Source organism: Equus quagga, chromosome 14 (genome assembly GCF_021613505.1).
Source record: "Equus quagga isolate Etosha38 chromosome 14, UCLA_HA_Equagga_1.0, whole genome shotgun sequence".
NCBI classification, from domain to species: domain Eukaryota; kingdom Metazoa; phylum Chordata; class Mammalia; order Perissodactyla; family Equidae; genus Equus; species Equus quagga.
In genome coordinates this window covers 81889189-81911099 of record NC_060280.1, presented here as the reverse complement: position 1 = coordinate 81911099, position 21911 = coordinate 81889189, and the positions used below count along the sequence as shown (strand labels likewise).

Sequence of the window (21911 nt, the reverse complement as noted above, 5' to 3'; positions counted from 1 at the left end):
TCATTTGTTACTGCCACTCCCTCTCACCCGACCATTGACCCCCTGACTCCCCAATGTCCCTGCTGTGCGAGATCTGAGAGAGCTAAGCTGTCATCCTCTCACCACTGTGGCAAACCCAGAAACCAGGGGCAGCGACGAGGGAGCACTGTCTCCTCCGGCCTGGCCGGCATCCCCAGCCTAGGAGAGTAAAGTCCCCGCAGCCTCGGAGTTAGACTTGACGGTGCTGGGCAGCAGGAGCCACCGCTCGCTCTCCGCTTGCTGGGAGCCTCCCCGGGCGGGCGTAGCTGCTGGGCCATTGGGAGCACCAGGCTCCTCTTCAGATGCTGTCTTCATGCTGCGCCTTTGCATGTGTCTCCACTCGGTCTTGCTTGGAGAAGATGTGACACGTCTTGTCTACGTCCGTTCTTGCTCTGTCCTATTTCCTCCAATTCTCTCCTGTCCCTTCTCCCCACACCTGCAATTGTTTCCCCACCTCTACCTCCTTTCTCTCTCCCCTTTCTCTCCTCTTCCCAACTCCCATCTCAAACGCGGAGTTGTGCTGCGGGGACCTGACCCTCTGCGGCGTGGCTGGGAGGCCGCGCGGTGTCCTAGGCTCCCTGTCTGATAACAGGAGCATCCCTGTTTTCACCTCTCCCTCAAATCCCCCTTCCCGTTAATACCAACTTTGGCCTCGATGGTGCAGGTGGGTCTGGGAGTGTGGATGGGGCCCCCTCTTACTCGGTGAGCCCTAGGGAGGAGCTCCCATTTGGAAACAAGCCTCTCCTGAGTGCTTCGCCTGACCCCACTAGAAGGACATCATTATAGTCAAAGCTGAGAACGGGCTGAGCTCTGGACTCCTGGCTCACTGGCCAGATATTTTGTATGACAGTGGATTTCCCGTTTTTCTGGCCACACCTTGTCCATGAGTGGATTTCCGTGGCCTCCCGTCCACAGTGTGCAGTCAGACAAGCAGAGTCTGCTCTCGGTCAATTCAGAAGAAGAGGGAAATGCTCTTTAATGTGCTGCTTTTCCGGTTGGTGGGGACATGCCTGTGAACTATGTCATCATGGTCAGCTCTTAGGGCATAAGGGTGGGAAATGTCCATTGGATTTTGACTTTCCTACCCTGTGGTTTGTCTACTTTTGGAACCAACCTGTGTCTTTCCTCCACTACTCTGGGAAAGTGGAGAGCTAAGCAGCTCAGGCCTCTTGGGCTAAATGGTCGTGATTTGGATTTTGTATGGAATTTATGAAGGGAGAGAGTGTAAATTGCAGGCAGTTTTTGGTGGTTCTGAACTGTAGAGAAACACCTCTGGGGTGCAGAGAAACACAAAGGACTGGGGTGTAGGAAGAAAAAGATATAGAAGAGCCAGAAAACCCATAGGCTTTGAGGCCTTCACCTTTCAGTAATACTCGTATTTCCTGGGAGAAGGAGAACCTCAGAGTTTGCTGAACTCCGGTATATCTGAGGAGAATTGATGTTGGTTGGAAAGAGAACTGTGACCTCACCTTCCTGGGGAACCTCGGGTTGGGTTCCGTTCTAATAGGGTGACTTACTGGTCAACCTCAGGTTGGCTTGCCAATTGCATTCCGGGGATAGGATGGACCAAGCTTCCTACTGTCTGAGAGACATCAGCACCAAAAGCTTCATGACAAGAAAGTGCCCCTGGTAGGCTTGACATTGATAGAGGACGTGGTCACCCTTCCTAGAAAAGAGAAGCAGTTTGATTCCGAAGGGCTTGACATGCTGCAGGTCGAGTCTGTTGGACCACATTTCATGTGTCTTTTCTGTATAATTTGCTAAAAATAAAGACCCATTTTGCCCCTCCTCCCCCCTCATCCTTCCAGACGCTTGCTTTTATTTTTTTTCTCCTGCATTGAGAGAGTGTCTTGGTGCCTCCAGGAGCCTTCTTCTGTCATTTTTCTGTGTTTGAGGACTGAGCAAAAAGTGAAAACAGGTAGACAGCAGGTGTCCTGGAAGGGCTGGAGCTGGGCTGTTTCATGAGGGAAATTGACTTCTCCTCCTCGGTGGATGGTGCTGTTGGGGAGTTTTTGCCTGAAGACATAACTTCAGCCAGTTTTTCCCCTCCCTGGTCAGTCTTACCCTGGTTCTGCCGCTGAAGCAGAGTGTCAGCAGTGGTGGCAGCTGGTGCCTTCCAGGGCAGACTGGTCTCTCAGGGGAAGTGTGGAAGCAGTGTTTTGTTCTCTGTAGCTTATATAGCTATTTTGATTAGGAAGAAGTTGGAAGAGCGGTTTAATCTAAGGTTGACAGTCTTGGTTCCATCACATAGTAACCAAATTGTTGGACAAGCTACTTAACCTCTCTAACTTCAGTTTCTCCAACTGAAAATGAGGTCAATGTGGTATTTACCTCTTAGGCTTATTGTAAGGACTAAAGAAAATTATTGTAGAGAATATAGAACAGTGCCTGGCATGGTAAGTGGTAAATAAATTCTATGTGAGAAAAATGATTAATAATATGTTGGCTATAATAATAATACCATCCTGGGATGTTTCACCTGGCTTCGAGAATCCCTAGGAATTTTCAGGCACGCCCTGTCCCAGTTTCTCACGTGCTCTCGTGGGCCACCCTGGATTGTGTTGTTTAAGCACTGTTTCCTGGGTCCACTTGCTTGTCATATGCTTCCTCAGACTGTACATCACTCACTTTGTATGGTCTCTCTGAAGAGGCTGGCAGGACCGGGAGACAGCTGGACTGAGCAGTGGATTATCTTTGATTTTCCTTTTAGGCAGCTTGAAGAAGCCTTGGTCAAGGATGAGAAGGGGGTGAGGAAGTTGCACCAGCATTGGAGTCATGCTCCCTCGTGTCCTAGCCATCTCCATCCTTTGCCTGCCTTCCAAATTCCCTCCCAGCTGCTGCTGCTGCTGCTGTATGGGATCTCTGTGGGTAGAGTATGGAGTTGGTGAAAGAGGAGGCAGTGGGGAGTTGGCAGATTGGGTCTCTGGGGGTGGAAGACCTGACTTCTAATGGTGAGTTGACTACTTCACTATGCGGCTGTGTGTGCGCATGTAGGTGGGGCTTCTTAGCACCATGCTGTCAGGGGGCTGCAAAAATCAAGAAGTTGTCTCTGACCTGAATGTTGGAGAGGCTTCTTGCTACCTTATTTACTAAAGGACTATGGAATGATGACATCCATCAGAGAAGACGGAGGTTGCTTTATTGCCAGTGAATGCAGGAAACCCCAGAGACCAGAGGCTTGTCTATAATGAGTCTGGAAGCTTTTCCTTCTCTCATGCCTGCGAAGATACCTAATGTTGGGGAGATGCAGCTGCTGTCTTCCTATCCCTCTGTCATTTCTGTTTGTTTGTTTACCTCAGATTTGAGGCTTGCTCACCACTGGGGATGTCTTTTCCCCTCACACGGTTGGCTGTCCTACTCCTTTTAATCAGATTTACCGAAGTTAATTGTGATGGAGATGGAAGAGGGTGATGTGGGGGCTGAGGAAGAGCGTGACTGACTGTCCACCGGGCCCTGGAGTGCTCCTCCTTGCCTGATTCTGTGCTACTGCCAGCACTGCTGGGAAAGAAGAAGTGACCTGTCTCTCTCCCTTTATTCCTCAGGCTCCGAGTTTGGCTTACTTTGAGAAGAAATGGCATTGATAACATATCTTCCAGATTTTCTTCTTTTATGACTTTTGGAAAATTGTCTTCAATATGCCCAGATTGTCACAGACAGTCTCAGCTCTCTTTGGTCCCCTTTGTCACCTGGGCTGCACAGGCTCCAGTCAAATTGCTGACTTGGTTCTAACCATGCAGTTGATCCATCAGGCAAATGGTAACATCCACTTCACAAATGGAGGAGAAAGAGAGGCCTGTGTACATGGTCTCCTCTCCCAGCAACCTCGGTTTCTCTGTTGCATCTTAAAATGTAGAGATTCACTGGATACTTGCCATAGCTGGGAAGGGTTTGCAAGGCTGCTAGATTTGGACACTCTAACTATCATAATCTACTTCCGCCCTCTTCTGTTCTTCTACATGACTGATGAAATCTGAGCCCAGTCTGCAGGGGGTCAGGGAGACACCCCTGCTGGAACGTTGGTAGATGATGAGTATTTGTTGCTGTTGGCTGCTGGGGTTTTGCTTGAATCTTTTAGCTGGAAGGAAGAAGCCCAGTGAAGCTGGGTTATCTGTACGCTCCATCTCACCGGGCACTGTGTTTCTCATTTGGCCCTGTCGTCCTCTTTTTTGGAGGAGGACAGGTAATTGGGGTTGGGGCTGCTTGCCTCCTGCTTTAATCTGCCCTTTTACTTTTCATTTAAAGGTCTTGATTTTGATGATTTCTAAGAACGTCTTCAGATGTTGAGGCTGCTTCCTCTTCTGACCTCACTCCTCCCAGCTTGAGCTACGTGTAACGGGCCTCCTATTAAAGTCTCTCTCTCCCTTTCCTAGGTCTTCTGATTGCCCTACAGATTGGTTTCCATCTGAGGTAGGCCTCCTGCTGCTGGAGCTTTCTACTGGGTTTTCTTCCAGGAGCAACAGAAAGGCTGGTGTCAAGGATTGTCGTGGACACTGGGACTCCACGGAACTGTCCTCTGTCCTCCTCTGGGTCAGCTGTTTGGCTTTCTTCCAGCCCTTCTTCAAAAGCTCCCTCTTTCAGGAGCTGACCTGTGCCTCTCTGATTGTCCCTTCCAGAACACATCCACCTGCACCTGGGGATACTGCTGCACCTGAGAGGCTGGAGGCTCTGAAATACCAACGGATAAAGAAGCCCAAAAAGTCATCCAAGGGCTCCTCGAAGTCAAAGAAACGATCCGGTAAATAGCGGGAAGCACCTGCCCTGCTCTTTGCGCCTTGCCTAGCCGTCATTATGAGGCTGTTTGCTCAGGATCCCAACTTTGGGCTTTCTGTAGAATTCAACTCACGGGCTTATCTTGTTCTTTGTTTTTCTTTAACATTAATTTTCAAATAATACATAAATATAATTTTTATGTAGAAAATGAGAAAGATAAAGTTAAAATCTCTGATTGTCCTCCCAGTTTTGTTTCTTTCTACCTGGGAACCTGTCGGGTATGTCTGTTCTCAGAACCTGTCTGTGCATACACCTTTAGAAACTATATCATATTGTTTCAAGGTATTTTTTAACAACATAAATAGTATCTTTTTTCCATTCTGCAATATGCCTTGGAAATTTCTTATCATTTGATGCCTTCTGTTTGGACGGGGGAATCATGGGGTTCTACTCAGTGCTTAGGAGACATTGTGGCGTGGACGCACCTCTGCAGGTTGACCAGACCTGTCTCAATGGGATGGAGTGAAATCTTCTTATCTCTTGGAAAGGACGCCTCTGTTGACATGTGTCTGATGTTTGTCCAACAGTGGTAGGTAGCTTCTAAGATTGTGCAAAAATAATTGAGCCCTTTTTTGCACTTAGAAAATTCCTTAACATTGATCATGTACTCTCTTTTTACCAATGGTTTTAGGAGTGTTGTGACCGGCTGTCAGAGAAGACTGCTGAGCAATTTCCTTGCAGCTCTTTACTGACTACGCTGGAGTGACTTTCCTTCAAGGCAGGGCTATGGGAAAGTGTGATCCAGGGGCCCTTGGACCTCTGGGAGGCAGTGAACACTTACTTCTCACTTAGCTTTTGGCTGGTGCTATTATCCTATTAGTTTATAGATGGGACCACTGAGGCGGAGGAAAAGAGAATGAATTTTTTAGGGCTTGGGTGAGAAATTGGAGCCCAAAGCTGAATTTTCAACCCATTTAAGCCCATTTCAGTTTAAGACCCATCTGTGTACCTACCTCCCTACTGATCTATCATCATTGATCTGTTTTTTTTTTTTTTTTTTGGTAAAAAAAGTCACATCAGATCTTCTGTCTTGTTCTGTTTTAGTGGTCCTGTTCCCTGTTGTATATTAACAGCTCTCAAATGTCTGTCTTTAGCCCAGATCTCTTTCATGAGCTCAAGTCTCATATTTCCAGTTGCCTGCTGAACATGTGCTTGGGTGTTTTATGAGACTTTGAAACATCCAGAATAGAGGCATAGGTGATCTCCCCTGGCCTGTTCCTCCTCGGTTCCTCCACAGTTTCATAAGTAGCGCCTCCACCCACCCCGTGCCTCAGGCTGCTTCACCTGTGGTTCTTCTCTTGCTCTTGTGTTTTGCATCCGATCCATTTGGTAAGGTCTGTTGGCTGAACATTTTTTTATAATTCTTTTTTGTTTTCTTTGCTGGGAAGGATTGGCCCTGAGCTAGCATCTGTTGCCAATCTTCCTCTCTCTTTTTTTTTCTCCCCAAAGCCCCAGGACATAGTTGTATATTGTAGCTGTAGGTGCTTCCACTTCTTCTGCGTGAACTGCCACCGCAGCATGGCTACTGACAGATGAGTGGTGTGGTTTGGTGCCCGGGAACCAACCCCAGGCCGCCAAAGCAGTGTGCGCTGAACTTTAACCACTAGGCCGTCAGGGCTGGCTCTCAACTTTGAAAACGTATCCTGAATCTGACCCCTTTTTTCTGTCTCATCTGCTAAGACTACAGTTGGAGTCATTCTTGTCGCCCACCTTGACTGTGGCAATAGCCTTCTAACTGGCTCTCCTGCCTCCATCCTGGCCCTTCCAGTGTATTCTACACAGCAACCAGAGAGATCTTTAGAAAGTGCAGTCACATCCTCTTTCAGTTATGGGCATGTGAGCACACACATGCACACATGCATGCACACTTCTGATTAAAACCTTCCAGAAGCTTCCCACTATAACCAGAACAGATTTCAAACTCCTTACGACACCCTTGTCTGTCTGCCGCCTCACTGTCCTCTACTCACTCTGCTTCAGCCATGATGGCGTTCCCCCTTCCTCCATCCTCCTTCCTCCTTCCTCTGTCCTCCTGTCTCTGCAACATGTCACTTCTGCTCCTAACTCAGGGCTTTCACATTTGCCATTCCTTCTCCAGGCAACGCTTTTCCCTTAGATCTTTGGAGGCTTAGAATTCAGGACTCAAGTGTTGCTCCTTCAGTGCTTCACTCATTTGCTATCACATGGTCATTTTACCTTTCTTTGTACTACTTTAGTATCTGAAAATTTTATTTCTGAATTTTTTGTCGTTACAGTTTGTCTCTTCCTCCACACCCATACATGAAAGTATAACCTCCTGGAAAGCAAGGGCTTTCCCGCTGTGTCTCCAGAAGGGTCGTGAGGCAGAGTGGTGGCCCTGAGCGTATATGACGGGCCAGGCCTGACTGTGGCACGTGATTAAGATCTCGTGTCAAGTCCGTCACTGCCTGCAGGGGAGTGAGGGCTGGAGGGGGTGACAGAATGGATAGAGCCCCAACCTGTTCTTTGAAGCCCTGATCCGCAGCACCTAGAACGAGGCCGGACACCCAGGAGGCACTAAAAACGGAATATTGATTTTCTTTAATAAAAAGAAATATTAGATAAGAGATATTAAATAAATATATTTAGTATTAAATGAAAGATAAAAAAGAATGAAAGATTGACTAGATCTGTGAGTACAGAAGGAACATCCCGTGCATCCTGCCTCCTTGCCACATGAGGACTGAGGGGGCAGACTCCGGGACTTGCTGCCTTCGTGGGGAGGGAGATGGTTTTCTGCTGCACTCTGCTCTAGTCTCCCATCACCTTGCGTGACCTGTTTCTCTTAACCCAGACGCCCAGAATACGTGCCCTAGCAGATGAGAAGGGTGCATATGAGGCCGCGTCCCTCCTTTTCACCTGCCTTATTTTCTCTTCACTGTTTCATGCACCTCTTCCCTTCTCCCTAGACGGTTCTGCCTCCCAGGCTCAGCAGCTTCCAGACTCTCAGGTTCTGTCACCCGATGAAGCTGTCTGCCTCCGGAAGAAGAAGAGACATTCTCGGCCTGACCCCTTTGCCCGTCTCTCAGACCTGTGCCACCGCCAGCTGCCAGAGGACCAGACGGCGATTCTCAACAGTGTGGATCACGACGACCCAGGCCACGCCACTCTGCTGTGACACGGCTCAAGTCTAAGTGTCCCCAGAGCAAGCAGGCTTGGCTGAGGGCAGGGGAGGGGCGCGAGGGAAGGGGTGCGGGCCTCATCTTCCTCTGTTGGCTGAGGGTTAGTTCTGAGGGCTGCTCAGAGCTTTGTCTGCATGTTGTCTCTCCAGCCAGAGCAGGAGTCTCCTCCGACTCCTGGCCTGCTGGCTTCGTCTTTGGGACAGAGGGCTGGAGCAGACCTTTCAGCTGGGGGTAGAGATTGGGAAGTGAACTGGGGGCAGGGAGAGTGCTGCCTCCTCTGCGCCTCTCCCCTCTTCACCAGATGGATTTTTCTTACCTCTTCAATTATCGTTGGAAGTGAAGAAGAGGAAAGCAATGGCGTTTAATGCTCTCTGCTTCTGTTTCAGTTTTTCAAGTCCTGGAAGAGGGCTGGACTTCCATCCCATCTTCCAAACTCTACATATATATAGATATAGATACAAATGCATATGTATGTAGTTTGTGGGTTTCTCTATGTGTATATATATGTACATTGAAGCAAAGTGCTGTTTATTTCTGTGGTCAATGAAAGAAGGAGGAAGAGGGCAGCAGACGTCCGAGTTTGTGAGCAGGACTGACAGAGAGCTGGCTGTGGCGCCCTGATGTCTGCCTAGGGCATTCTTCCTCCTGAACAGGATTCATGCCTTCTTAGCTGAATTGTCTCTCTACCTTCTCCCGTCCGGAGCAGAAATGGGCGCTTGCCATGATTACCAGCTGCCTGCTTTGGGGGTTAGCAATGACTTACCACAGAACTAAATGCAAGCCTTTATTTCTTGGTTCCTGGGTGAAGAAAGGGTGGCCAGGCAAAGGGCCAGACTGGCATCTTTCTTTCTTCCACAGTTTGGCTCACGCTTCAGAAGTTAGAAGCTGCTTAGCAGCGGGGCCGAGCGGGCTCTGATGCACAAAGTCAAGCTCATCCATCAGTCTCTTCTGGTCCAGCCAGGGCCAGGAGCCCTGTGGCCAAAGGGCCTCCCATTCGGGAGCCATCTGTGCTGAGCACCAAGCTGCTGCGGCTCTATTTATAGCCAGCCTGTGGCTCGGCGCCCTCTGGGGCGCGGTTCCAAAGCTGCTGATTGGATTCCTCCTTTCCTTTTGTGAGAGCTAATTCCCCAGATTGATTAATTGCCACTTGTGGGGAGCCCGCCTGAGGCTCCCTTCCTCACTCTCCACGTGCTGCCTGCTGACTCTTCTTTGCCCAGGCGCCCTCCACTGCTCTGTGGACCCAGGAGCCAATGGGATGGGACCACATGAAGCGAGGGTGCTTCAGATTCCTGGGTTCTGGGGACGCTCTGCATCCCCTCTCTCTTCCCCCAGTTCTATTTATGTGGAACTGGCTGAGGCATGGGAATGAAGGTGGAAAGGGTGGTAGGTAGGGGCACGGGCTCTGATCCTTTCTCTGCCAAAATCTTGTCCTATTTCAAACTGTTAGCACCTAGAAGTTTCTGTGAGGTCATCTTACGGCGACTGAAGATGTATCTCTCCCTTCCAATAAGGTAATGGTGCTGCCCAAGAGAGGGCAGACAGCCCTGAGAGTGGATGGGGGTGCATCTGGTCTCTTTTTCCCCTCTTGCTGTGCAGGAGCCTACCCTACCAGCTGCCCGAGAATAAAGGTGGTGATCAGGTTCCTTGAAGTATTTCCTTCTTGGTGCTGCTGTCTTGGTGGGTTTGGGGACATCTCCCTAGTTACCTGCTTGGACATTGGCCAAGTCAAAGCACTAGAGGCTTCTGCGAGTTCATTGCAGTTGCCAGTGGCTCAGCCCAATGACCTAGGCAAGGAGGGGCCTCTGAGAGCCAGGAAGCTGCTCCTGTTGGGAGCTTCCATCTTAGGGCTTGAGTTCTTCTCTGCCACACAGACCCTGGTGCTTCCTCTCTCTCGCCTAATGAGTGGGGACCAACTCCACCCTTGGGGTTCTGCCATGCAAGTCACACAACTGCAGTTCATTTCTGAAAGGGATGAGTTTGGCAAAAGAGGTGGAAAGGAGCAGAGTTTCTGGCCTTTGTCTTGTTGACTGCCTCATTGCTCTGGGGCTGGGCCTTGTACCCTTGGGGTGGAACCTGGACTTTCTGGCTAATGCGCTTCTCTGAGCATCCAAATCCACCTCACCACTGGGTGGCAGCTGCAGCAAAATGGAAGAGCAGAGATTGGGTGACTCGGTCTTCTTTTCTGAGGCAGCACTACCTCTGGCACCACGCTCCAATAAGTGACTCACAAGTACTTCTCCTAGGGCATTGAGGGGATGGATGTGGGGGCTCGCTCTGGTCAGTTTGTAGCCTTTGTCTGTACTCTCGCGGAGTGTCGTTTCCCAACCAGGGTGAATACTGGCTGGAATGTGGAGGTGGGAATTCAGGATGAATCAGGCCAACTTTTCTGAGCCCTGTGCTGGAAATTCTAGGCCCTGAGGTCACAGAAGAAGAGAAGATGAAATGGAAGGCTTTGCTTCTTTAGGATGTCATACAGGGATGAGAGCCAAACTCTGGGCTGAGGTGCCTCAGACCATGCTGTGTTTTTCCGGGAGCCACGAGTGGGCTATCTCCAGGGCTAACACAGGTGCTCACTTCTTTCTTCTCTTCTTCCTCTGGCAGTCCCCCTTACCTCAGCATATCAGACCAAATGATTGGATTGGAGGTGTTCTTTTTGCTGGCCACTGAATGGCAGCAGTGTTGGGGTGTCACCAAGGCTAGAGAAAGGACACAAGGCCAACCTGTCTTCTGACAACCTCAGATTCATTTCTCCTCCCAAGAGGGCTTCCTTCTTGTGACTGTGCCCTTAGAGGCCAGCATCCTTCCTGCACCCTGGGAGCTATGTCAGTCCTTCCTTTAAGGATTGTGATGGAAACTGACAGAATACAGTCCCCTTGGTCCGTGTGATGGAGGGTAAAGATATCATAGGTACACACTTAAGAGCTGGGTGTGTGCATGTGTGTGAGGGTATGGTTGTGAATGTGTGTGTGGTGGGGTGTAGCCATTTTTAGGGACCAAATGTCCGTTGTGCTCTGCCCTTGAACAAGGGCCGTGGGCACTCTAAAGCTTCCTGGGACTTTCACACCGCACTCAGTGGGAGAGCAAATGTCTTCCGTACCTCCCTTTTATGGTCTGGTAGCTTTGCAGTAGAAGTAGCTCACATCAGACCTATTCCTGTGTCTCAGACTTTTGCCTGACCTTCATTCTGCATCTTGACTGGAAACCATGGCTGTTTCAGTGTTAGGTGATTTGCAGACCAGGAAAAGGGTAAAAGGATTCTAGAAGGGGCTTGAGGCTGAAAGTACTTAGGGGGATTGGAGACTGCAATTGTTTGGGGAAAAAACGAACGATAAGGAGAAATGAGGAGGAGGTGAATCCTGTTTCTTGGTTGTGGGCTGACCACACTGAGTAGGTTCATGGCTTGAGAGGGGCCATGGGCATGGACTGTCATTGTGGCCCCGGCTCAGCGTACACTGGTGGCCTTAGCCCCCACACCTCCCGGCCCAGCTCCTTTGCAGCTTTCCCTGAAAGGCGGGCGTTGGGGAGGGCTTTGAGATTCCACTTTCTCAAAGGAGGCTTTGTCCCCCAGCGTGGGCGGGCTCTGCCCTGTTGGAGGGGCCTGTGTCCCATGACTGTGCTCTTGGGGATGTCTCAAGCAGGGGTGGATTGGGGTGAGTAATTAGTAATATTTTTCAAAGCTCTTTGTCTTTACTTTTGATGTGGGATCTAAAATATTTGGGGATGAACTGATTCCAGTTATTTTCCAATGCCCCTTTCAGGCAGAGGAAACTGGATAGGGTTCAGATGTGCAATTTCCTGACTTTTTTTTGACAAGGTTGACAAAACAGTAGCTTCGGGGGAAACAGACTTCACAGAGCATCAGGGCAACTTTGCCACTTCCCGGGATTAGAATAACCCAGGGCTGGGGTGTGTGTGGCTAGAGCTGTTTCTTCCAATTTTGTTAGCAAAAGCCTTTTCGGGGGTTGGGGTGGGCTGGGGGGAAGAATTGTACATAAAGTACATTTTATTACTATGTAGAGAAACATAAGAAAAGCTAATGGCTAATCTTGGGCTTGCTTTGCTTGCATGTAAAAGAGCTTCGGGGGCATCGCAGGGATCACTGGGGAGCAGTAAGAAGGAGTCAGGGAGAGATGGGCGGGAATGTGGAGCGGCCCCCTGAGTATACCCGCACTGCTCCCGCTGGGAAGGGTACGTGTTCTCAATGGGGCTTCTCCACCCAGCTCTGCATTTCTGTCTTCTCCAAAATAGAGGGAGCCAGCTCCTGCAGGCCAGAGGTTGGAGCCCCAAGGGGCTGCGCTTGTTGCTCTGGGGAGAGGGCCAAGGAGCTGTGTTAGTGTCCAGATCCAGGCTGACTAAGGTAACCAGTGGGCCAGGTGTTTCAGGAAGGGGAGTTAGAGAGCCAGAGCCTAGAGAGGAGGTCACATTCTTTTGCCAGGTGTCTGTAAGGTTGGAAGGGGAATAGAGAGATCCGTCATGGAGTAGAAGGTGGGGATTCTGGGAGATGACAGTAAGACCAAAGCCAGAGGACATCAAGCCTTCCCTTTCTCTTTGGGGCACATGATAACTTTGTTACCCCTAAGGGTACAGTGCACAAGTTGAGGACTGTCCCCGGAAAAGGAAGAGGAGTGATTGCTCTGAGGTGGAGGAAGCCGGGGAGTGGTGGCAATCAAAATTATCTTGGGGGGGGCAGGTGTGGGAGGGTAATTGAGTTGTTGAAGAAAGACTGTGAGGTGAGGTCTTGGCAAATGGGATCTTGGAAGAGGTCTTCTTAGCTAGCCTTCCTTGCTTCTTCTAGAATTAGCCTATAACACTAAGTGCCCAAACCAAATATGGACGTATTTTTTGTGATGTCTTTCAACTTTATCTGTTTGTTTTTGGGGGCTCCTAAGGCCCAAAGTGAGGAGACTTGTCTTGAGATCCCCATCCTATCACCAGCTCTGTGTCAGTGGAGAAGGAAGAATTATTCTCATGAGCTTTGTGCGTTTGTTCTCATAAGCGGAAGTGGCAGGTGGCCTTTTCCTCTTCCTTAAGACATTGCTCCTGGCGATGGAGAGGAGGGTTTGGGGCATGGCTTTTGCATTTCTCACCCTTTCTTCTTGAGGTATAGAGATTGCCTTCATGCCATGAAGCCACACTTGGCTTTATACCTAGAGATTTTGTCCTCACTTTCTCTTTGACAAGTTAAGGCCACCAGTCTGGTTGACCTAGGAGGGTGAAAAAGTTTCACCCTGAAATCAGACCAGCCATTCCTCTATCCTCTTTGATGTCTTCAACTCTGCCTCCTTTTGGATTGAGAGGCAGAATTAAAAATCTCTTCTTCAGAAGAAGTCAATAAACCAAGGATCAAAGCCCAGACTGGACTTCAGCACCCTTAGCAGCTTGGTGTTTGGTTAGGGGTGTTCATGACTACGCCCCTCCCCTGACTGGGAGGGAATCCATACTGGCTTAATGCTTTATTTCTGGGCCCCCCTGTCTATACTTTCAAATAAGTCTTTATGAACATATATAATATCCCCACCAGATATTTGTGTCTTGGGTTGCGGGGAGGGTAGAAGTGTTCTCATGACCTCATTTCAAGCTGATAGAATAATTCTCAATAGATTGAGTTTGATCCAAAGACATCCTCATACCCCAAGGGTTTCTGTGTAGGATAAAGAAAAATTAAGCATTAGGGCAAATATCATTAATAGCTGGCCATTTATTATATAAGGAAGAGTCAGAGTATCTTGATTGCTAAATACTTTGGTAGGACAGCACCCAGTGATTGAAATCACTTGGATATTCTCTTCTGTGGTGGGTCTGTAGTAGTAGTTAGGGTTTCTGAAGAGAGCTGATGAAGTAGTTGTCAGCTTTGGAACACTGGTGGGGAGAGCTAGATTGAGGAGTTGGAGTGGTACAAATTCTCAGCTGCTGTCCCTGGTCCCTTGGCAGTCTGCCTTTCCTATCCCACTAGATGGTGACATGAATGGCTGTATGGGCCTGTTGTTCCTTTGGGTCTTGAAATGTGCTCCACCAGTCCCACCTCCCCCCAGCACTGGGTTTCCTGGATTGATTTTAGGAACTAGGGCAAGCTCTCCCACTCCCTCCCATAAACACACTAGTTAGGTTCCCTTTCCTTCCTTCCCCACTTCATTGTGGCTCCAGGGATCTTGAACTTATGCATGGTTTACGATAGGGAGGTGGTTGGGTGGGGAAGGGAATCTGGGAGGGGAGAAGGGTTTTGGGCTGGGGAGTGGGGACTTGCATTTTCAGCCTTAGAAATACTGTGAGCATGCTTTTGGGTGATGTGTGGGATTTTTCACCTGAGTATATGGGAGGGGCAAATGCCAACTCTCCTGTTGGTGATGAGGGCTTAAGGGGCTTTGTGCTTCCTTTGGCTTAGGGCATCTATGAAACCTTGTTCCTGGTGGAGGAGAATAGGCCTCCTCATGGTCACCTTGTAATCCTTGGAAGAGAAATTGTCAATTACTCTATCAACAAATATTTATATTGCCTACTGTGAACAATGAGAGGTCTGTCCTGAGTCGACAGTGTCCTGACTGGGTCAGAGAAATGTCTCACCTGTCCCCCTGCAGCTATCAGCTTATCTCCCTGGTCTCTAACCCCCAGCCAGCTGTCTATTCTGTGTTCCTTTCCTGGGCTCAGGAAGTAAGAGTCTATGTATGTGAGTTTGTGGGGGGGAGGGGTGTGTGTGTGTTTATGGTGTGGTGTGGTGTGTATGTGTGGTGTGTTTGTGGTGTGTGGGTGTTTGTGTCTGGCATGTTTGTGGTAGTGTGTGTGTGCTGTGGTGTGCTTGTGGAATGGTGTGTGTGTGTATAAGAGATCTGTAGGAACACACTAATTTGCCTGAGTAATATTGGGCCTAGGAGACCCTCTTTTTGGTTGACTCTTTCGTTGCTAGGCAACTTCTGTTTTGGTAGGAGGGTGGAATTAGTAATGTACCACGTTTAGTGTATTTTTTATGGAGATTGCATATAAAATTATATAAATGTATATAACTTGTTCTATTTTAAGGAGTGAGGGGAACTTATGTCGGGGGTGGGCGCAAGGATCATATGCAATAGTCGTGAGTGGGAGGCTTCAGGCAAGTGGGACATCTGGGGAGTGGGACATGGGAGGGCAGGAGACTAAAGCCGAGCAAGAGGAGCAGGAGCTTATGCCCTCAGCATACATGTATAAATGGACAGAAAACCTATATAAAGTCTATCTAGCTAGCTTATTATATATCTATATGAAGTCATAGTTTGCTTTATTTTTGTACCTGTGCTTAGAGATGTTCTGAGCAGGACCTCCTTCCCCAGGTGGTCTGGGATATTAGCTCATGCCTTGACGTCCCCTGCTTCCCCATCCTTCCTCCATGCCTCTTCCTTTGAGACATTCTCTGTCCACAGGTGCTTGGGTCTTTCTGATGGAAATGTGTATATATCAAAATTTGAAAAATAACAAAACAAATATTCCACTTGTAGAAAGGACAAGTGAACTGAAGGTTGTGGGGAACTGATAGCCCCAAAGAATCAGGATTCACAGCATCTCCTGTCACTGCAAGGGGACACTGTGGCCTGAAGGCTTTGGCTCAAGTCCTTAATATAGTGAGGATGAAGAGTTGAAGACTCTGTGAATCCATCTCCATATTGCTGTGGGTTGGTACCCGGTTGCTCTGAAGGAATCTGGCTCAGCGTTGTTAGAAAGGAGAAGGTCAAGATTACTGTGGGGTTCATGGCAATACCTGTCCTGCTTTGTAGCCCTTTGACTCAAGCACTCCCGGAAGGGTAGGTGGTGAGAGGGAGGAACCTCGAGAGAGCTTTGGGAGGCTTACTGCATGGGCTCAGTCTTGGAGAGCACCCTGGTCACTCTTGCTGCAGATGGCTGGAACCAGTGTAAATGTGATATCTAGTATGAATTTATCATAAATGCTTTCTTCAGTTATTATTTTAATTGGAAAATAAGGTGCTGTTGGAAATGGAATGGTCCAATTTCTGAGTGAAGGATGAGGAAGGAGAGAACTTTGGGCGTGATGGGGAGGATGGGTCTAAGTGGAACCTCCTGACACCTGGCCTGGGACTTACAGAACTGAACAATGTATTGGAAGAGTTTGACCCAGAACTGGAGATTCTGGGGAGTAGGAACTCACTTGCGTTTGAGCAGGAAACCTCTGTGCCCTGAAGAATACCTCTGAGAATTCAAGACCTCACGTGTGCTGTGAGGGCCAGGTACCTCACAGCTTCATCAATCATCTCCTGGGTGCTAGCTCTTTCTTCTGACTTACCAAGAGCTCAGAGTGATGTGTTTGAAGCTGTTCCAGGGCCAGGTGGTGTAGGCAGCCAGGAGAGACTTGTGGCTGCAATCTCTCTCTCTTATTCTGCTCATCAACTGAAAAAAGGCAATACTACCCCTCCTTCACAACCAAAATGTCATGCTATCCAAGAGCTTTTGTCGTATGCAGTTTGATCATTAGAGGAACTCAGAGGCCTCAGCTATGAGAAGGCCTCTTTTGGGGGTATTATGTGAAGAATAGATTGGCATGGAGCTTGAGTCTGCCTCCTGACCCTTCTGCCCCTACAGTGTAGACTTATGGGGAGAATACTCAGGTGCTCTCCTTGAGTCCCTGGGATTACATACTCAAATGCTTCTCGTTTCCTGAGGACTACTGAGGGAAAATGGGCTCTGTCTGTGTACTCCAATACTGGGTCCAACTGGCTTAGCGTCCATCCTTGGCATGTGACTAATCTTTTCTGCAGTTTTCTCAGGAGGCCAAAGCAGGATTAAACCAGATGTTTCTTGTAAGATTTTTCAGGGACATTGAACAGGAGCAAAAGCAGCACATTCTATGTCCCTTCCTGGCTTGTAACCCCTTCTAATCTAGTAAAGCCTGCACACAAAGAGGTCTTTCCCTTCCTCTGCTTTTGGCTTTGAGAGCAACCCTCCCCCCTTTCTCCATAGATGCTGTGACACTTCTGGTACACATGCACCAGCAGAATAAGTCACGTCAGCATCACAGGCCCGTTGTAGGGTTAGTACCCCCGCTAGGTCTAGGTTGCTCTAAAGCCCTACTTTCCACATTAAACCCAGGGCTTGATCCTTAGAAACCTCAGCAGCATCAAGGTATATGAGATCGAAAGAGTCACTGACCTGCACATTCCCAACCCATGCCTTAACCTCCAATTGGACTCTTCATTTATGGGAGGAAAAGTGAAGACAAGGGATAGAGCTCCTACCTTGAAATTTTGGAGCGTGGAGGGGTGTCAGGCTTACCTCCACCCTTTCTGTGATCCTGGCCATGAGCCTTCAGAAAGATGGTGAAAGGGTCAACATTGGAGGGCAAAGGTTAGGTAGCCCAGCATAGATGTTCAGTTCCTCCGAAGAGCCAGTCTTTCACAAAGGCTCATGGACACAATGGACTGAGATTTGATGATAAGTGCAGTAAGCAAGATTTCCTGTCTTTGGCCCTCTCAGTTAATGGGACAGGCTTGTGGGATGCGTGCTTGGCTTAGGCCTCTGAGGCCCATGGCCACTGCCGGGAACATGAGCTATTCCATATACTTGTGCCAAGCTCCTAGGTTCCCATGTAGTGGAAAGGATATCGAATTTTGGTGCTTTTCCCTTTTGCTAGGTGATGGAGGAATCTATAGAGTTGTTTTGGTTTGCTGCCTCTGTCTGCTATGTAGAACAAGAGATTGGAGTAGACAGATTCACTGGGAATTACTGACCCAAGGATTGGTGTGAGCCATACCCTTTTCCTCTTTATCATCAACCACTAGCTTAGGGAAGAGGGGTTTGTCCATTGCTCTTGGGCTTTTTACTAGGCCCTTGCACTGCTCTTTGCTATAGATGTTCATGTTGAGCCCCTTTGGGCAGTATGAAAGTAGGAAGTGGGGGGACAGGAGAACCTACACAGCACATTCCCTGGTCTGTACCGGGTTGGCCACGATCTTGGAGTGGGAGGGCTCTTGTGGTGTTTAGCAAACTCTTGCACAGTGCCCAGGGACTGGAGGGGTTGCTCTGGAATGATCTTGATCACTAGAACTTTGAGGCGTTCGAAAGGGAGTGGTTGGTTTAGGGAAGCAGAGCAGTTGAAAGCTCCATTTACCAAGTCATATGCATCAATCTCAGAAGGTCGTAACGTCTCATTCAGGTTTAGTTTCTGAACCGCCCCGCCGTTTGCGGGGCCAGAGACTGAGGGCATGGATGGGGTGTGCTTTCACCACTTGCTCCTTCTTTTCCACAGCCGCTGACCTGAAGGGACAACATCCTGCTTCATTGTCAGTGACGCTTGGTTCCTTTTATCTTCAACTTTTCTCTTCTACCAGGAGAGAGTTTACTGTCCTGGGGATAATGCTTCCATTGCACACCTGGAGGCAATTTTGTTTGAGTTTCTTATCCCTATTTCACCCAGGGGTCTGTAGACATACCGAAGGTGGGGGGTGACCAGGCAGTGTAGGTGGGGAGGGCCCTGATGCTGCCTCCCCAAGACCTCTTAAAAACTCCATACCTCCAGATGCCCAGTCTCTCCCTGCATTAGTTCTTCTTTTCTAAAATGAATCTGGATATGACTATCAGTTTTGTCATGGGAGTTCTTGCTCTCGTTTCAAACTCTTGTTTCCTTCTTCACCTTTCTTTGGGGCTTACCCTCATCCATGCCAGGTCTTCTTGTGAAGACCCCTCAAACTTCGTTTCCATTTCTTGAATGTTTAGTATTACAACGTAACTGCGCTAGGGTGCTTTATGGTGCTGTTCTTGAAGAGGCCAGCTGGACTGAACCTCCTTTGTCCCACTGGTTCCTTAAATCTTGCTGTATTTTGTCTTCTATTTTATTTTCTCCCTAGGGGTGTGGGGTGGGAGACGTAGGGGTGGCTTTTGTGTTCTCTCTCTCTCTTTTCTGTATGTATGGACTGGTTAAAGTCAGTTATCACGGGCAGCTGACTTCATGGTATTGGTTGGCTGACTTTGGTTAACTATTAAAGACAAACCAACAAATTGTACAGCTGCACACAGAACACCTTTGAGTGTGAATCTGAATGGCAACTAGAGGCTTACTTTTTGAACTTCAGGTATGTAATTCAAAAGTAAATAAAAACACTATTTTTTCAGTAAGCTTTTTTTTTCTTCTAAGAAACGACTTAGAAATCAAACTACAAGAACATTAAATCGGTGCTGTACCAAAGCCTTATATGAATATACTCTACACTTTGTGTCACCTGTCTCTGGTGAGCTCCCTGCTCTGTCACCCTCTTCTCAAAGCCTGGGAATGCCAGCATGTGTCAAGCCTGGGGCTAGGTCTTGGGGACAAGAGGGCCAACGGGGCACCTTGGAGCAGAGATGATGGTGAAGATGAGACACCATCCTGCTTCCTGACTTGACTCTGGAAGGAAAGCAGGCATTTGTGTGCATGGGTGTGGGCTGGTGTGAGTGTGTGTGTGTGTGTGTACACAAGTGTGTGTGTCTGCTTACAGGTGCACAATGCCAAAGTGAATGCACTAACTGGGGGTCTGAAAGGGAGACCCAGGTGGGCTCTGGGAGTGGGTGGTTGTAGTGAAAGACACGTCTCTCTCCTGTTTCCTGTCCCCTCCCCTTCCTCTCTGTCAGGGAAAGGAGGTGCGTAGAAACAGCTACACTCCCAACCAGGTGCTTTTTCCTCAAAGTCTCCAAACTGTAAGCATTTCAAAGGGCCCAGCCAGGAGGCAGGCACCTCCCACCACCAAATCACAGACTGCCAAGACTGGAGGAACGCTTCTCCTCCTCAGCTCTTGCTTTCTTGGGGAGGGGGTCTCCTCCTGCAGGGCCCCTTGACCTCCCGTTCCTGGGCCTCGGCCTGTTCCAGCTGCCGCCCCTCCAGATGGGCTCTGAATGGCTCTCTTACCCCTTCTTCCCTCTCCGCAAAGAAGACCCCACTAAAGATGACCCTAAGCCACGCCTGCTCTGTGGCCCTAAGCAATAATGCCTGCCCTGGTTACCAAGGACAGTGACTCCTTTGGCCTTAGACTCTTGCCAGTTAAAAAACTGAGTGACACCCCAAACTCAATTAGGGAGAGACTCTGCAGCCTGCTGTGGCTCGGGCTGCTGTGCCAGGCTCCACTCACTGGTATTTTCAGGCTTGCCAGATACTAACCACAATTCATCGCTGGTAACACTGCATGTTCATATAGTGAGTTAAAAATCAAAGCAAGCAGACATACACATAAGCAAACAAACAAAAAGAGGAAAAAGGGCACATCAAATGACAAGGTGTGTAGCCAGTGAAGGTATCCTGGGAGTGTTGCAAGTTAATCTGATGAAAAGAGGTTTAGTATTTAATTGCTTCTCATGTAACATTACTCTGCTTCAGAAATGTTTTGTATTTTGATATAAATAAACATTTGCTAAAAAACTTCATTTTCTAATTTTTATTTCTACCTAGCAAATATTTTCTGATGTTACCTTATTTCACCTCCGGCTTTAACTCTCCCTAATTAACTCATTTTAAACTCATGGCTCAACATGATTCTGAAAGGATTTCAGGCTTGGAGATCAAGGAACTGCTCTTCATTCACTGAGCAAATATATACTGAGGGTCTATTCTGTGTGGATCACTGTTCCATTCACTTGAGATCCATCTGTGAACAAGACAGATAAGTTTCCTGCTCTTCTAGGGCTGATATTCTAGTGAGAGACAGACAATAAGCAATTATTGCAATAAGAAATTGCCTAGACTATAATACAGGGATTAGTGCTTTGGAGAAAACATAGGGCAGGATCGGGGCAGGTGACATGCAGGAGCGTGTGGGGTGCAGATTAAATAGAGTGCTCAGAGTGGGTCTCACTGGGGAGATGACACTTGGGCAGAAACTGAAAGGGGGTCGCTTATCTCATGGTCTGATGCACATAAAGTTCTTTGCCTTTGTAGGTTTCTTACAATGCCTGAAATCTTTAAGAACTAGAAGAGATGCTAACTCTTCAGTTATGTGATGAAGACAGCGTTCTGTTTGACTTGGACTTTGTCTAAATGAGCCCCCACTCTAACACGCTGGCCCGAGGCAGAATTTCACATGCAGGAGTCACGCGTGCAGTGACTCCTTTGTGACTGAACTGCGCCTTTCCTTTCCCTTGAAGGGATTAGCGCATCTTATTCTCTCATCTCCAGGTTGACTTGGTAGATCTGATGCCTAAATAAGCACACCATCCTCCCCTTATCACCTCCTCTTTCTTGTTTCTTGGCATCCTTTCTTCCTGATGTTGTATCTTGGCAATACTCTGGCTATCTATCAGCTCCTACTATGCTTGTTTTTAATTTCATTTGGTCTTTAGGTGGAGGGCAAATACCAACATAGGATATTCCTATTTATGCTCATAGTTCCAAGTGAAGAAAACAACCAGCCCACTGGCCAAACAAAAAAATAGGTCCACCTACCAATTTAAAAACGTCTGCGGGGCCGGCTCCGTGGCCGAGTGGTTAAGTTCGCGCGCTCCGCTGCGGTGGCCCAGGGTTCGGATCCTGGGCGCGGACATGGCATGGCTCGTCAGGCCATATTGAGGCGGCGTCCCACATCCCACAACTAGAAGGACCTGCAACCAAGATAGACAACTATGTATCGGGGGAGGGGGTGGCGGTGGTGGCGGTGGTTTGGGAAATAAAGCAGAAAAAAAAAAAAAAGATTGGCAACAGTTGTTAGCCCAGGTGCCAAACCTTTAAATAAATAAATAAAAAATAAAAACGTCTGCTGTGGTGTAAAAAGTCTCCACAAAAAATTCCCTAAAAGCCCTGAGACAGTGCTCTGATGCCAGGAGAGCCTTCTGGGGCCATGGATTTCTTGGGCCTCAATAATCTGTCACAATTCTCATCCTTACCTAGTCTCTGTTCTTCTCTCCTCTGCCCTTCCTTTTTCTTCGCAGGCCATAATGAAAACCTTTTTGATATCTCTAATACACCCTGGTCTTAATTTTTAAAAGCAGATGCATGGAGTGTTTTGTAGTCTGTTTACACATAAATGAGTGGCCAACTGGTGCCAG

General features: G+C 48.3%; 1 protein-coding gene across 3 annotated transcripts in view; it reads left to right on the top strand.

Annotated features, from left to right (window-relative positions):
* Positions 1–20200, top strand: part of IGSF9B (immunoglobulin superfamily member 9B) — a 59416-nt gene extending 39216 nt beyond the window's left edge. Inside the window, exons 19-20 of one of the 3 annotated variants that reach the window (XM_046638127.1) lie at positions 4632–4753; positions 7716–20200. In XM_046638127.1, the coding sequence (XP_046494083.1) occupies positions 4632–4753; positions 7716–7924 (331 nt within the window). In that variant the 3' untranslated portion in view covers positions 7925–20200. Of the gene's footprint in view, positions 1–4388; positions 4426–4631; positions 4754–7715 lie in introns of those variants that run through there. The other 2 variants (XM_046638129.1, XM_046638128.1) reach the window with 2 other exon arrangements.
* Positions 20201–21911: the final 1711 nt, after the last annotated feature.